We start from the raw sequence: 14,155 nt of genomic DNA, 5'->3' as shown, positions 1-14,155 counted from the left end.
ATACAAAAGAAAAAAAAACATTTATCAAAAGACATAAATTTGTCTAATTTTTTTAATTCTAATAAAAAGATGTTGGTAATTTTCTAAAAAAAAAATAAAAATAAATAACATCCCATACTTACACATATCAACAGAAAACAAAATAATTTGAAATTTAAAAAACAAATATAATAAACTGATACGTATTGAGAATACTGGGTTAAGAAGGAATTTAGTTTAATTAAATAAATATATCCAAAACAATAAGAATCAGTAATTGCCAACTCCAGGTTAAGCTTTAATCCAGAGATTGACGAAATACTAGGAAATATGTCAAAATCAAATTTGCATCCAACAAAATTACTGGTTTCCGTGTGGTGGCCAATGGCAGGAATAATTCAGTTCTCCTTTTCACCTAGAGCTGGAACTATCACATCCACATTCTACTGCAGAGGTATTGACGTAATGCATCTAAAACCTGTCCAAAAAACAACCTGCATTGGTTAATCGGAAGGGACCTATACTCTTAGACGACAATGCCAGTCCTCACATTTCATCTCAAACAGTGAAGAAACTAGAGTTATGTATAGAACTATGAGTTATGTTACAAAGTCCTTCCACACTCGCCAGATCTATTAGTACAAGAGCTGGAAAGAAAAAAGTTCAAAACCTTAAAAAAACATTAATTTTTCATTTGGAGCTCTATATCTTAAGCTATATCTCAAAAACTATTTAACTAACTCTGAGATTTGCTCTTCTTTAAATGACGTTCTCTTAGGTTTTCTAGTGTTGTTGATAGTTTTTAAGATATAGAGCTCCGAATGAAAAATTAATGTTTTTTTAAGATTTTGAAACAACCACCATTTTTTATTCCCCCTACCTATACTTGGCAGACTCATCAATTTTGACTAGTAATTATACCTAGTTTTCATTAAAGTAATCAAAAATTGGGGTGAGATAACTGCCTTTTTTCTCCTCTTGGGCTCTTGTACTTTATCTCCAACAGATTTCCATCTGAAATTTTAGATATTTGTACTACTTCCTAAAAAGTAGAATTTTCAAAAATGGTTCTCAGGCCGAAAATACATTTTCTGACTTCATTTCTTCACAAAACCCTTAATTTTTCAGTTCTGGGATTGAAAAGTTAGTACACACTGAAAATTAGGGTAAATATTTTGATTTCATAAAGTTGTTTTACTAAATAACCATTCCTTTGAAAACTGACATTTCATATGAAATGACCCACTAAAACAGTTGTTATAACAGCGATACAAACACAGAAAAATTTCTGTATCAATTGCATTGTTTTAAGAAAAAAAAATCAAACACTTTTTCTTCTTAAAATTTGTAATATAAAGGAGCTATTGAGCTATTGTATGACAGCACAATTATAATTACTGCTTTTCATCAATCTTCCATTACATATTTTTACTATCCACATACGATCTAACATTTAATTTTTATAACGTTATCTTAATTTTTTAAATCTTTAAAATGGTTTTCGTAGCAACCAACCTTGAGGTCTGACCCATATAGGATCACTGGTGCTAGCTTGAATGGTCGAATACTTTTTATTTATTATAATATTTCATTAATACACCAATATATTCAGTGAAAAACAGTATTACATAACCTAAGTGACACACAAAATTTAATTATGGAATTGTGTTTGTATGATGATATTTTATATGACTTGTTTCTCTTATAATGGAGTAAAATAAATAAAAAATGCGTCCAGAGTAAAAGGGTTCCTTGATAGATGGTTTCAAATAGATTAAATATGTACCTTGTGGACCAGACCATATCCATATTCATTAAGAAGAGTTTATATTATATATATTCTTCAGAACTAATGACGATTTCCTAGTTATTGCCAAATGACTGTGAATCTCTGAAGTATTCTTGAGTGATAGTCACATTTATAATTAAAGCACTATAACTTCACCACGTGAAATGCTAGCTGGCACACAAAGATGGAACATAGCAGCTTCATAAACAAATATTGGAAGTATGTAATACAATTTTAGGTGCGCGTGCACACTCAAAGTAAAAATCTCTTTCTGATGGTACCTTCCTTTTATTTATTGGTTTAGTAACTCACCTTACAAAAAGTATTTCTTCAATAGGAATAATATATGCATAATATGAAAAGGAAATAGGAACAAAAAATAGTTATCCGCCGATTCGTTCCACTTTGCAGGGCTTCATCAGAGCTAAAAAATATACAAAACAACTAAAAATATGTTGATAATGTAAAATAATAAGATGACAATAAAGTAAACTAAGGTGGGGTTAAAAATTATGTAAATATAAGTGAAAAATGACATAAAAATGAACAAAAATAAATAAAAATATGATGTACAATAATAAGTATATATATAAAAAATAAATCATAGAGTATTAGATGATTTAAAATGAACAGGATACGTAAAAATAAAAAAGTAGATATAAGAAAACACAGCTTAGTTTACTTTATTGTCATCTTATTATCTTACATTTACAAAATATTTTTAGTGGTTTTGTATGTTTTTTTTAGCCCTGATGAAGTCCTGCAAAGTGAGACGAAATGTCAGCAAATAAATAACTGTTTATCAACTGATAACTACTTTTTTTTGTTCCTTTTTGACCTCCTTTAGTTACTGTCAATCATTTTTATACACTATATGTATAGTAAAGTAATTTTACTAACCTGCTTTCAGTAGAGGTGGAGGTTCCAAAGAGCGATAGCTTAAACTGGGCTTCGTGTGGGTCTGTTGGCTTCGAGAGGCAACTATAAAAGTAAGCAATGTTAACAATTTATATTTAAAAAACAAAACAAAAAGGGATGAAATTTAAAAACGATGAAGACTTCTCATGGCTTAAAGCAATAAGAAATACAAAAGAATAATTTTTGTAGTAATTTTTTTATCTTTTCTTTTGATAACTAGAATTGTTTTCGAGAATTGCAGACATTATAATATATATTCTAAAATATTTAGAATTAAAATGAGGCAAGTTATTTTCATAACGTCGAGGATCTGTAACTAGTTTCAGATTCAGTTTAACCTAGTAGTCCTAAGAGTATAAAAATCAAATTTTAAATGTAGAGGAATAATGATATAACTTTTGTAAAAAAAAAAAAACTTCCAAAAAGCTGACTCATTGGTCTCTAAATAATGATAAACAAGAAAAAAAATTTCATTATGGAACAAAAACTAGTTTCAAACTATTTATTTATTAACTATCGTTCCAATTTACAGGGGTTCATCAGAGCTGTCGTGTGTACTCAAGTGCTGACTTTCTATACAACAGTCCTGAAAAGTGTGGCGAAACGTCGGTAAATAAATAGTTTACAACTATTTTTTGTTCCTTACATTTCATTATGTAAGGAATCTGTCTTGCATTCTCAAGTTATGGCCATGCAAAAATGAATTCACACTTACAAGACATAATGCAGGTTTTTACTTATTGACAATTTTGGAACATCGATGATTGACCATGTACAATGATAAAAGAAAGATGGTCTGTATGTAGTGAAAGAAAACTACACCTCCGTAATTCATCTTTTACTCTACGTTCTACATTTCAGAAGTTAGCTTTTTTCTCCCATATCTTTTATCTCTTTTTATTTTTTTAAATCTTTCCTGTTTACTTTTCATTTTCGTACTCACCTGCAATCTGTAAGGCAGGTGTCGTATTTTTTTCATTATTTTCCTTCATTCTTGACTTTACTCTTATTCCCTTTTTCCATCTTTTAGTGTGTTCTGTTTTCATTAATTGTCTAAAACCTTTTTTGTTATTCTTATATAATTTTATGTTTCACTCTGCATCTTTTTTAAAATTACATTGTTCATTTTTATATAAATTATCATAACTAGCCACACCATTGTTACATTTTATTTTTGTTATCTATTTACTTACTTTTTTGTACCTCATTTAAGTGTTGGTATCTTTTTCAGTCTTGATGAAGCTCTGCAACGTGGGGTGAAACGTTGGCTCAAATTAAATAGTTTTATTTTAATTTTTTACTTTGACCGCACTTGGCCCAACTTCCTTTTATTATTGAAAATTTTGTTTTAATTAAATTTTAAAAACCTGCTGATTTGGTCATGGAAGACATTTTACTTTTGTTTTATATTGTGTGCAATATGAATTCATTATCTCCATGGCTGTGGCATAAATGGACTTAATAAATTAAAAATTAACAAAATTTCTATATAAGCAATAAAATTGCTGTATAATTGATAATATTGCTATATAACTCATTCACCTGATTTTCATTAATAGTTTACATGCACGACAGCCAATCTTCCTATTCCTTATCATGAATCAATGATAAAGGCTTGTAGTTTATTTAATTTTTAAAAAGCAGATGCAAGATATAATCACCAGAGACTGGATTTATATGAAATTGAGTTTTCCTAATATTTTTTTACTTTTGCCAAAATATCTTTACAAATAAGTTAATTTAAATACAACTAAGATCACTTTTATTTTAGAACTTGGTAAATTGATGCTTAGTATGTGGTAAGCTGGGGCAAGTACTAATTAAATTCTAAACTATGTCAATAAATGCATCAAACTGTACAGAAAATCCTTGAAAATTTTAATTGGTTATTTTAATCATTTAAAAAATTGAAGAATAAATGACTTAAAATTGTATATATTAACAATAGGAGTATTCATGATCTTTAGTTTAACATTTAAAAGTTGTGTTAAATGGGAAAATACTTTTAATAGGTCTGCTAAATGGAGAATAATTTCACTCAACAAACCAGCTAAGTTCCACAGCATTTTGTCTGTAGTTGTTTTGATAGGTTAGTTGATCATAGTTCATGTTTAGCTTGAGTTATTTTTGTTTTGCAAGTTTTAAAACTCTAATAAAGTAATAGAAAACAAAACTAAGAAACAAGGGACAAGTGAGGTGGAGGAAAGATGATGTGATGAAACTGTTGGAGATTATATTATCTCGTAAAGATTACAAGGTTATCCAACAAGTTACCAAGAAAATTCGTTAGGAGCTCCTCTGCATTTAACATATAATATGGACATTAAATTAGGTTGATCACAATCCTATACTTTTAACATTTAGTATGTTAGAATACCCCTATTACCATATGTTATTTTCTAACAGTATATAAAATGTATTTATTTATAATTTATGGGTTTTTACGCATTTAGTTCTGTTCATATTTGTTTGTCCTTTAAATTTTATGTATTATTTTGAGTTTAAGTGCAATAACAATTTATATTAGACTATAGATTCCTGTTGTTTTTATGAATTTTATTGTTTTGGAGAGGCTTTTCTGACAGTCACATAATGCCTGAGCAAGAGATTGAGGAACTTTAGATTAGGCTATTTCTCTCGTGTACTAATATTTGAAAAAAAAAAGGAGTTATCTCTGTTTATTAGTTATTTAAAAGAGTTAGTCTGTTATTGTCAATGAGTTATTTTCTGAAACTGAAAAGATTATTAACTAATTATCATCAATCATACTCATTTCATATATGCAAGAAATTTTATGTTAAGTTTAAAAATTTTCTTCCCAATTATAAAAGCATATTTATAGCATTATTTTAATTAGAAATTTTATTGTTTGTTTTCTTATTAACTTTACTTTTAAGGGTTTTTGCTACTTTAAATAAAAAAATTGTATATTTTAACACTTTTTTGCAGAGGTATAGTTTTTGGGGGCAATGAGGCAACTGCTTTAGCTCCAACTAACTGGTTGGGCTTGTAAGGCAGTGAGTGCAATTTGAAAAAAAAGACCAAGGTTGTGATGTATTTGGAGACCCAACCTATTCTGTGATGTGAGAGCTCTCCCATTTTTTCCGTTGATTTATAGAACTCTAATTTATGGAATTAATTGCGAATCTCTTCTGTGAGTGTACATAAATTATAATATCCTCTTTTTTGATAAATATTTATTTTTTAAACATAAATAGTTTAGTCTACTTTTTTTCCATGTATTTCCACCAAAGAGAAAACTAATCAAATTTATCACAGATAACAAACTAACCAATTTCATCATTCAGAAGTGATGGAGGAAAAAAATAAACATTGTTCTAAATAGTCAAGATGGTGGAGCGTGCACGTTCTTCTGAGGTCTGTGAATAGCTGCTATGTTGAGCAGATAGATTAAAATGTTATACATTTTTGTTATTTTTCTATCATGGTTGTATTTACAGTCAATTTAAGAAAAAAATAGAAGAGGAGAATAGGTATTGAAGAAAAATTTACATAAAGAAAATCATAGACAAAAAACTCAAAACGATTGTCGACAATCGAGGGTTGGTAACCAACAAAGAAAGAGACATTTGTTGATTAGGATGGCGGGAGAGTGAATGCGTCTTGGAAGCTGGGAGGACCTGATCACCCTTTGTCTATGGTCAGTTAGCATTTTTTGAAAGATGAGCACTCTTTGTCTTGATCGCTGGTGGATTGGATGTGTCCTGAAAGCCAGGAGGGCCTGACCTACCTTTTGTTTACTGTCAGTGGTAGCATATTTAGAAAGAAGACATCAAGAATCATCATTCATCAAGGAAGATGATATAATTGGTTAGTTTGCTTAACCTAGGATTAAGTAGATTGTAAAAGTAGATATTAATGTATTTAAGTGCCATTTTGTCCTGATTGTCAGGAAAACCTGCCCTGAGAAAGAATTTATAGTGTTCAATAATTCTCATATCTAGTTAATATTTAATATAATCATTTAAATCTTGTCAGTATCAAGCTATATTTTAGATCTGAGAATAATAAAGATAGTTAAAATCTTTATAGTTATTTTACATATTACTTTACCTATCTAACAATACTAAGAGTTAAGTATCACAGGTTTTAAGTTAGTGTTTCAATTTTTATAGTAACTAATCTGCGCCATTAAAATTCATTATAATCAGTTTTTATCTCTTTACAATATTTTTTAGTAGAATATAAATCCAGCCTCTGGTAATAATTGACAAAATCAATGTTAAAAATAAATCAATCTAATTCATTTATTATAAATAATAATATAACAAGATTGTAAATATTATAAATTACTCACCAGCTTTTTTAGGAATGGCGCTAACTACCCTAGGCTGACTAGAGGGAGGGCCACCGTCTCCATGCTAAACACGACATGCTTTTCACTACAGTGTACAGTGTACCAACTAGTGCATAGTTATATACACTTTGTCTCTAACTAGACTGTGCAAAGCAGTGCAATTAAATATAGTTAATTCATCAGTCAAATCTTACATGCTTAGCAACTCGATACCTCAACTTTTTGTTGTTTTATTGAAATCGTAATTTCAAATCAAAACTAAAGGCAATTAAATATGGATATGACATTATTGAGTTAAAGGGATGATGATGTTATATAATTCAAAATAACATGTTTTTGTTAAGCATTCAAAATTTAACTGGCTATTCAAGGCTAACTAGTGTGACATGACAGTTTTTATCTTGAACGAGAAGAAAATTTCATTACAGAAATTAACCTGTTTGCTACTAATTACCATGTAAATGGGATAAATAGTTCTGCTTGATTAATGATGGTGTATTACTTAGTTGGATAAAATGTGTTTTGAGAGACTTCGTTTTTTAGGATCAATGGTGAAATCAAAAGTGATGAGTGGGTACTTTCTACATAAACTCCGATCTGGTTATATGACATGAAATGATATTTCAAGGGAGACATTAAGATTTAAATTTTCTTCGCAACCAATGATTACCTATCTCGACATAGACAATTAAATATTCTTTAGTTTAAAAAATTTAAGTTCATCAGAACACATAAGACCTATGATCAAATAAACCTTTATTTAGGTTGTTCGGGTCCTAGTAAGAGAGTCCCTGATCTGCGATTATCTAAATTTCCAAAGAGAACAAGTGTTTACTACCTCTTCTCTTTGCATACCATAACATATTGCTCATTTACAGAATAACAACTTTGGGTTGGAGCATCTACGGTGGGATATGAAAATTAATTATCAAGTATGCACAAAATGTGTCTCGTCTTCCTTGTATCATGTCTGCAAATGGGTCATCAAGAAAGCATCAGTATAACAACTTTCAGAGGAGTGCTTTAAAGAATGGTTAGTTCTTCATTGCGTATTGATTTTGAGCATATATATTGTCACTACGCCATACAGTCGAGCAAATCATGGAAACAAAGGAGTTTGAGTTGTCTCCTACTAGGAGAGGACTCAGAATCACAGCAGCAACTTACGCTTATTTGATTACTACTGAATTCTTCTTTTTCTTAAACGGTGCTACAATTTATGGGAGACCAAAGCCACCTGCAAATTTCGACCATCAGTCTTTTCTTTGCTGTGCTGCTGCTCTCTAGTTTCTGAGGTCAAGATGGACACATGGACAGTATGGAATCATCCAATATACTGTCAGCCCAGCTGACTTGTCTCAACAGTTGTTCATCTTTGTTGTTCCTACCAGATGTTACACCCAATGTTTTCAACCCTTCTCACTTTTTCTTAATCATTTCCTCTTCAGTCACTGAGTACTGTGAATGGTCTGTTTATAGAACCAAATTCATAAAGTCCAATCTTGCGCTATCTGCTGACTTCTTTTCTGACACATTCCTACCAATTCTTCCAGGGTCGATAATCAGCAACATGTCTTTAGAGCCTGGATTTGTTTTTGAGACATCTTATAGTTCCTTCTGGATTCTGTCTCCTATTTCTTCCTAGGCGTCTTCCATTTTGCTGATTTCTTCATTAATAAGTTCTATGTTTTTTATTAGAGGTATAATATGTAATTGATCTTGTGGGATAAAGCGACAACACTTTTCATATATCCCTGTTCATGTACCCTTTAACTGAAGAAGATTCAAAGATTCATTAAAAAACTGTTTCATTGGTACATGATAGCATTTTTCCAACACTAGGTAATTTATGGGAATGGCTTTGAATGGGAATCTGAAAGTTTACCAACAATATTGGCAATATTCTATATCAGTTTCAATATAGAATCGGTGGTAATGTACTAGCCTTCTAAATCAGTTTCATCAACTGATACTTATAAAGGTCCTGAATCTACTGGTTCAGAAAAAAAAAAAAAATAATAAGACAAAATCAAGCCCTGGGACTCATATTTTAAAACCTTATAAATTTCTTCCTACTCACAGATTGATTTTAAATTAGAAATCTTCAAAACAGGCTCAGTGTTACACATGTTTATTTTACTAACTTAGAATCTTCTAGAAATATACTTATTTATCATTATTGGCGCAACAGACCATGGAGGTCCAAGGCCTCGCGATATATTTCCTTAATAATGAGGTGTAGATAGTTGACCGTGGATTAATGATTGGAGAAGTTTGTCACTCCCACGCCTATTTTTTGTGAGTGCCACCCTGCAACTAGCAACCATGGCTAGTGGGCTTCACAAATGCCTGTAGGAGGCTGTGAATAAGTTTTGTATAATTTTATGAATGAAAAAATCCCAGGTAGGGCCGGGCTCGAACTTACAACCTTTGGGTTGGTACCATCGCCCCTAGAAATATACATTCAGTAGTATTAAAATTGTTTCAAACATATCCATGTATCAATATTTTTATTCGGTTTATTCCAAAAGACCCAAGTAGCAAACAGGTTAAGTATGAAGAATGTAAAAAAAAGAAAAAGAAAAACATAACCATGCCGAAAACATTTTCAAGCTTCAAACAGAACTTTTAAATTAAATTAAATCATTCCAGAAAATCATGCTATGAGAAGGAAAAAAAAAGTTTATTTAAAATTATCGGACACATCCAAAAACCAAAACTATTTTTTTTAAGTTTAATATATTTGAAATTTTCAATTAAGCAACAGGCAATAGTTTGAAGATGAATATACTTCATGATGAACAGACCAAAACTGCCATGTAGATGAACGATATTTCAATTAGAAGCATTTAGTTATATTAAATTGTTGTTATATACAAACTAAATAATTTGTATTCTAATTAATTAGCAAGGCGGTTAAATCATTAACCATTAACCAAACGATCAGTATCAATAAAACATACCGAGTGTTCTTGCAGTCTTTGCAACGAATCGTTGTTAGCTTCTGCGACCAAGTGGGCTCTCAACTGCCTGTTCCTGTTAAAACAACAAAAAAGGAAAAATTATTTCAGTAATTTAAATAAAATCCATGATTAAGGAAGGCCAATAAATTATAATGTATTAAATCAGCACTTCAACAGTGAATCAAGCTCCTGCCATTTATGGACAAGGGGAGAAGGGGTATTGTACCCAGTGATAAAGGTCGTTTTGAAAAAGAGATATATCTGAGCTCAGGAGAACTTTACTTTTTTTTGTGTGTTGAATAATATTAACATGAGTGAGCAATCTTACACCTAACTCAGGCTGAGTATGAATCATTAATAGAAAGTATGAATATTGTATCTGACCCAATTTTTTTGTTCAGATAAGTTACCATTATCAATTTCAAGTCTTATATCTAGACTGTTTAAAAATAAAACATATGACACAAAACCACTGAGAGTCTGGTCGGCAGAGCAAGTATGGACTTCTCCAATTCAAGACAGGGATGTCTACCTAATCTAGTGGTGGCTCGAAGTATTCATTAACTAGTAAGGAATTTGGTACACGGAGAAATGAATTATGTGAACAAGACGTAACATTTAGAACAGTGTGGAAACTTGTTCAATGAAAGCAGTTGGGTATTTACGTTTCATCTTGCTTGGAGCACGAATAGTGTTTGTGTTCAGTCCAAAGGTCTGCAGTGTTGGGTTTTGTGGAGGGTTAGGAAGGAGTCATAAAGTGTTTGTGTTCAGTCCAAAGGCTTGTAGTGCTGGGTTTTGTGGAGGGTTAGGAAGGGGTCATATAGTGTTTGTTTTCAGTTCAAAGGCCTGTAGTGTTGGGTTTTGAGGAGGGTTAGGATGAGGTGATATAGTTTTACTTCTGAAATAGCCAAGGGAGCTGTCATATATTGGCACAAGTACCAAATAAAATCGGTGCTACCTTTGAGGAACAGGTGATAACTGGTACCTCATGGGTCAAATCCCCAATAAGCTGGAACCTGAAGACTTTACATGGAGCTCTGCTCCTCTTTTAGTTAGGAAGATGATTAGCAGTCCGAGTTTGGTGCAGGGAGTACCCAGCCATGAGACCGGCACCCCCATCAGCAGCTAAAGATCACAGGTGACCCATCCTATATGGGACCCAGAATGGCAGGACAAGTAAGATAACAAGCATGCATTTTCATTTTCTATTACTAACACAAAATGGTGAATCATTATCATCAACACATCTCTCATCTAAATTTAATTTAACATCACTAAAAATATTATATCTCTCTTTTGGCCTACCCACTCTATACAATTATTATCTTTCTTTCAATTATTTAATGTCAATCTCTCTTTTACGTTCTAATTAAGCCTCTTCTGAAATGGAGTACACAAAAATTTGGCTCCATGAGGCATTACTCCCCCATAAATTGGAATCAGGGGTGCCGTGGTCAAAACAATTTTTAACTGTGCTAATTTCATTTGACTTAAGACTTCCTATATAATAATAGTATACAAGCATATCTTTGTCTATTTTCTCTCTTATTCCAAAAATATCATGGTTTACTATTGACAAATACAATTAAAAAAAAAAAAGAAAAAAATAATGAATGTCAAAGTAATTCACACATACCTAGCATCAAGTTGCATTATATGCTGGTGTGCATGAGCTAGCTGCTGGTTTGCTATTCGCAGTTTATCTTCAAGCGATGCACTTTCTACACACTTTATCGAATATTTATCAGACAGCGAGAGTATTTCTCTCTTGATCTCTTCCATCTCAGCCCTAGGTAAAAATAATATTTTTAATATAATTATATAAAACAAAATGACCGGCATTGGTATTTTTTATTACTTTAAATGATTCATTAAATGACTATATTATACTGACACTTACTAAAAAAAAAATTTTAAATGTACTTACTGATGTTGCTTATGAATGGCAGTAATGTCATGATTCGACTGCATCTTGCTCATATATTCTGCCTTGAATTTGGCAACTTCCTTCTGAACTTCCGCTTCGTGTGCTTTCCGCATGGCATCCAAAGCTATAAACATTTATGACCATACAGTAAAGTGTATTATAACTAATAATGTTGAAATTATAGAGAATATCGCAACATTAATCTCCTAAATTCATATTTTTTATAACGAAATAAGGGGGTTTTGGAATTGATGCCACCATAATTCTATGTACTGAACATTATTATTCCAACAACTTGTTGGCACTCTTTATGATAAATGCTTCAGGAGTAGAGCTATCAGAAGCCAATTAGAAAACATAGCTGTTAAAGTTTTGAAGAAAAGCTTTAAAAAACAAAAACATTGGTTCGGATATGAACATTTATTTGGGCAAAGTTAACAATAAAAACATAAACGTAAAATCAAAATAAAACATTTAGAAATAAAATAAAGAATATAAATTAATAACTATATAAAATAAAATACTGTCTGCAACTCCGATAGTTCAGAGGAGATATCCCTTGATACCAGCAAGACTATTGTTGTGAAGTTGTAGACGCAGCCCTTTTAGCCAACTTTCAAAAGTGGTTAAAACTAGATGGGCCCATGTCTATACTGATTCTAATTATGGTGACTAATATTCAATCTTAATTAAATTGAACACTCATCGGAGCAGGGGCTATTTACTAATTATCACAAGTAAAATTAAATGTTCATATAATTAAATTAAATATTACGACCATTAACAAATTAATATAACTTGGCATGAACAATAGCTAAATAAAAGTTTTTTAATGGCAACACATAATTATGGTTGACTGTTTATGAATTAAGAATGACATGTTCTGGATTGTGGTCAAGAAAAATAATTAGGGAATATTTCAAATTTCCTTTGCTCGCCCATTTTGTACACCTCCACCAATCAAAACACTCCTGATGAAGACCTGCAATGCAAATTGAACGTTGGTTCTAATTAAATAATTAAAATAATTTCTTAATTTTCTTTTCTTGACTGCAACTCAGACCATCTTCTTCAAGATTAATGATTTCAATCTTCCATTTCAATTAATATTAAGTGGAAACTTTACCTGCAAGTGTAGCATGAGTTTCCTCGGTCAGCGCCTGTTCCTTTTCTAAACGTAGGGATCTAAGCTCCCTCTCGTGCTTTTCTTGAAGTTCTTGAATTTGTCGCCTATGTGAATTCTCCATTCCAACAAGACCCTTTTCACAAACCGCCTAAGATTGAAGAAAATAATAGGATTATTGATACATAAAAATTTAATGGTCCGTTTGTTTTTCCACATAAATTTTGGATGTTATTCAGTTAATTGGTCTAAACAAAGGTACACGACTTAATAATGGAAGGAGTGTTTATTTCAATATAGAATAGTGATATAGATACCTTCAAATGCTGTATTTCGGCTTGGTACCTCTTCCTCATAGATTCCTCATCCTCGTAGCCAGAACTCGACGAGCTGAGGTTGTTATAAGCCGACCTCAGGTCCTCTGTTTGCAGGTTACATTGAGTTTCCCATGTTTCCAATTCTCTTTCTAATTTGCTATTCCTCTCGATCAATTTTCCTTCTTCTTCTCTGTAATGCTGGATCTGTGAAAATAAAATATATTATAATCATTTATTATTAAAAGATTTTCTTTTTAAATTATTGATTAATAGTGTGGAATCCACAATAAACATTTTAAAAGAAATAAACCATATCAATGTCTATCGTATTGGGATCAAGGCTCTCTGAAATATTGCAGACATCAAAAGGGCTTCTGCCTTTCACCAATCTTTTTCAAAATTTATATTGATATCACTCTCAAGACAGTAGAAAAGAAAATGGTGGTAAATGGGAGTAAAGATACATATAAAAGCTGATGACCAAGTAATATTAGCCCAAGAAACAGAGGACATTAACTATATGCTAACAAAAGTAATAAATAATTTCTCCTTTAGGAAGAAAAAACCTTGAAGGTTACAAGCATTGTGTGATAAAAGTTTTAAGGAATAGTGTCTGATGATAAATGATTTTGATTTTGTTTTAGTGAATATTTGACTAATTAGAAATTGATGTTTTTGACCTGGGCAGAATAACCTGCATGGAGTTAGAGTTTTTAAATTATATAGTTTTAAAGTTGCATTAAGTAGATTGTCCCTGAAGATGGCCGGATTGGCCGAAACGTTGGACTTATAAGAGAAATAAAAGGTTTTGAGACTATAAT

The 14,155-nt window shown here is 31.3% G+C and overlaps 1 protein-coding gene across 3 annotated transcripts in view; it reads right to left on the bottom strand.

Moving 5' to 3' along the window:
- The window catches only part of LOC106685497 (protein outspread), a 104,266-nt gene that overhangs the window by 5,865 nt on the left and 84,246 nt on the right, over window positions 1–14,155 (bottom strand). For 2 of the 3 annotated variants that reach the window (XM_067050689.1, XM_067050690.1), the window contains 7 exons: window positions 13,335–13,538; window positions 13,021–13,168; window positions 11,895–12,018; window positions 11,604–11,756; window positions 9,968–10,040; window positions 7,005–7,068; window positions 2,669–2,749 (listed from right to left, as the gene is read on the bottom strand). In XM_067050689.1, coding sequence (XP_066906790.1) covers window positions 2,669–2,749; window positions 7,005–7,068; window positions 9,968–10,040; window positions 11,604–11,756; window positions 11,895–12,018; window positions 13,021–13,168; window positions 13,335–13,538 — 847 coding nt within the window. The remainder of the gene's footprint in view (window positions 1–2,668; window positions 2,750–7,004; window positions 7,069–9,967; window positions 10,041–11,603; window positions 11,757–11,894; window positions 12,019–13,020; window positions 13,169–13,334; window positions 13,539–14,155) is intronic. The other variant, XM_067050691.1, reaches the window with a different exon arrangement.

The sequence above is a fragment of the Halyomorpha halys genome, unplaced genomic scaffold, assembly GCF_000696795.3.
Source record: "Halyomorpha halys isolate HHAL.00 unplaced genomic scaffold, Hhal_1.1 Scaffold703.1, whole genome shotgun sequence".
Classification (NCBI taxonomy): Eukaryota; Metazoa; Arthropoda; class Insecta; order Hemiptera; family Pentatomidae; genus Halyomorpha; species Halyomorpha halys.
Note: the sequence above shows the minus strand (reverse complement) of the source record. Positions and strands in the feature narration are given on the sequence as shown.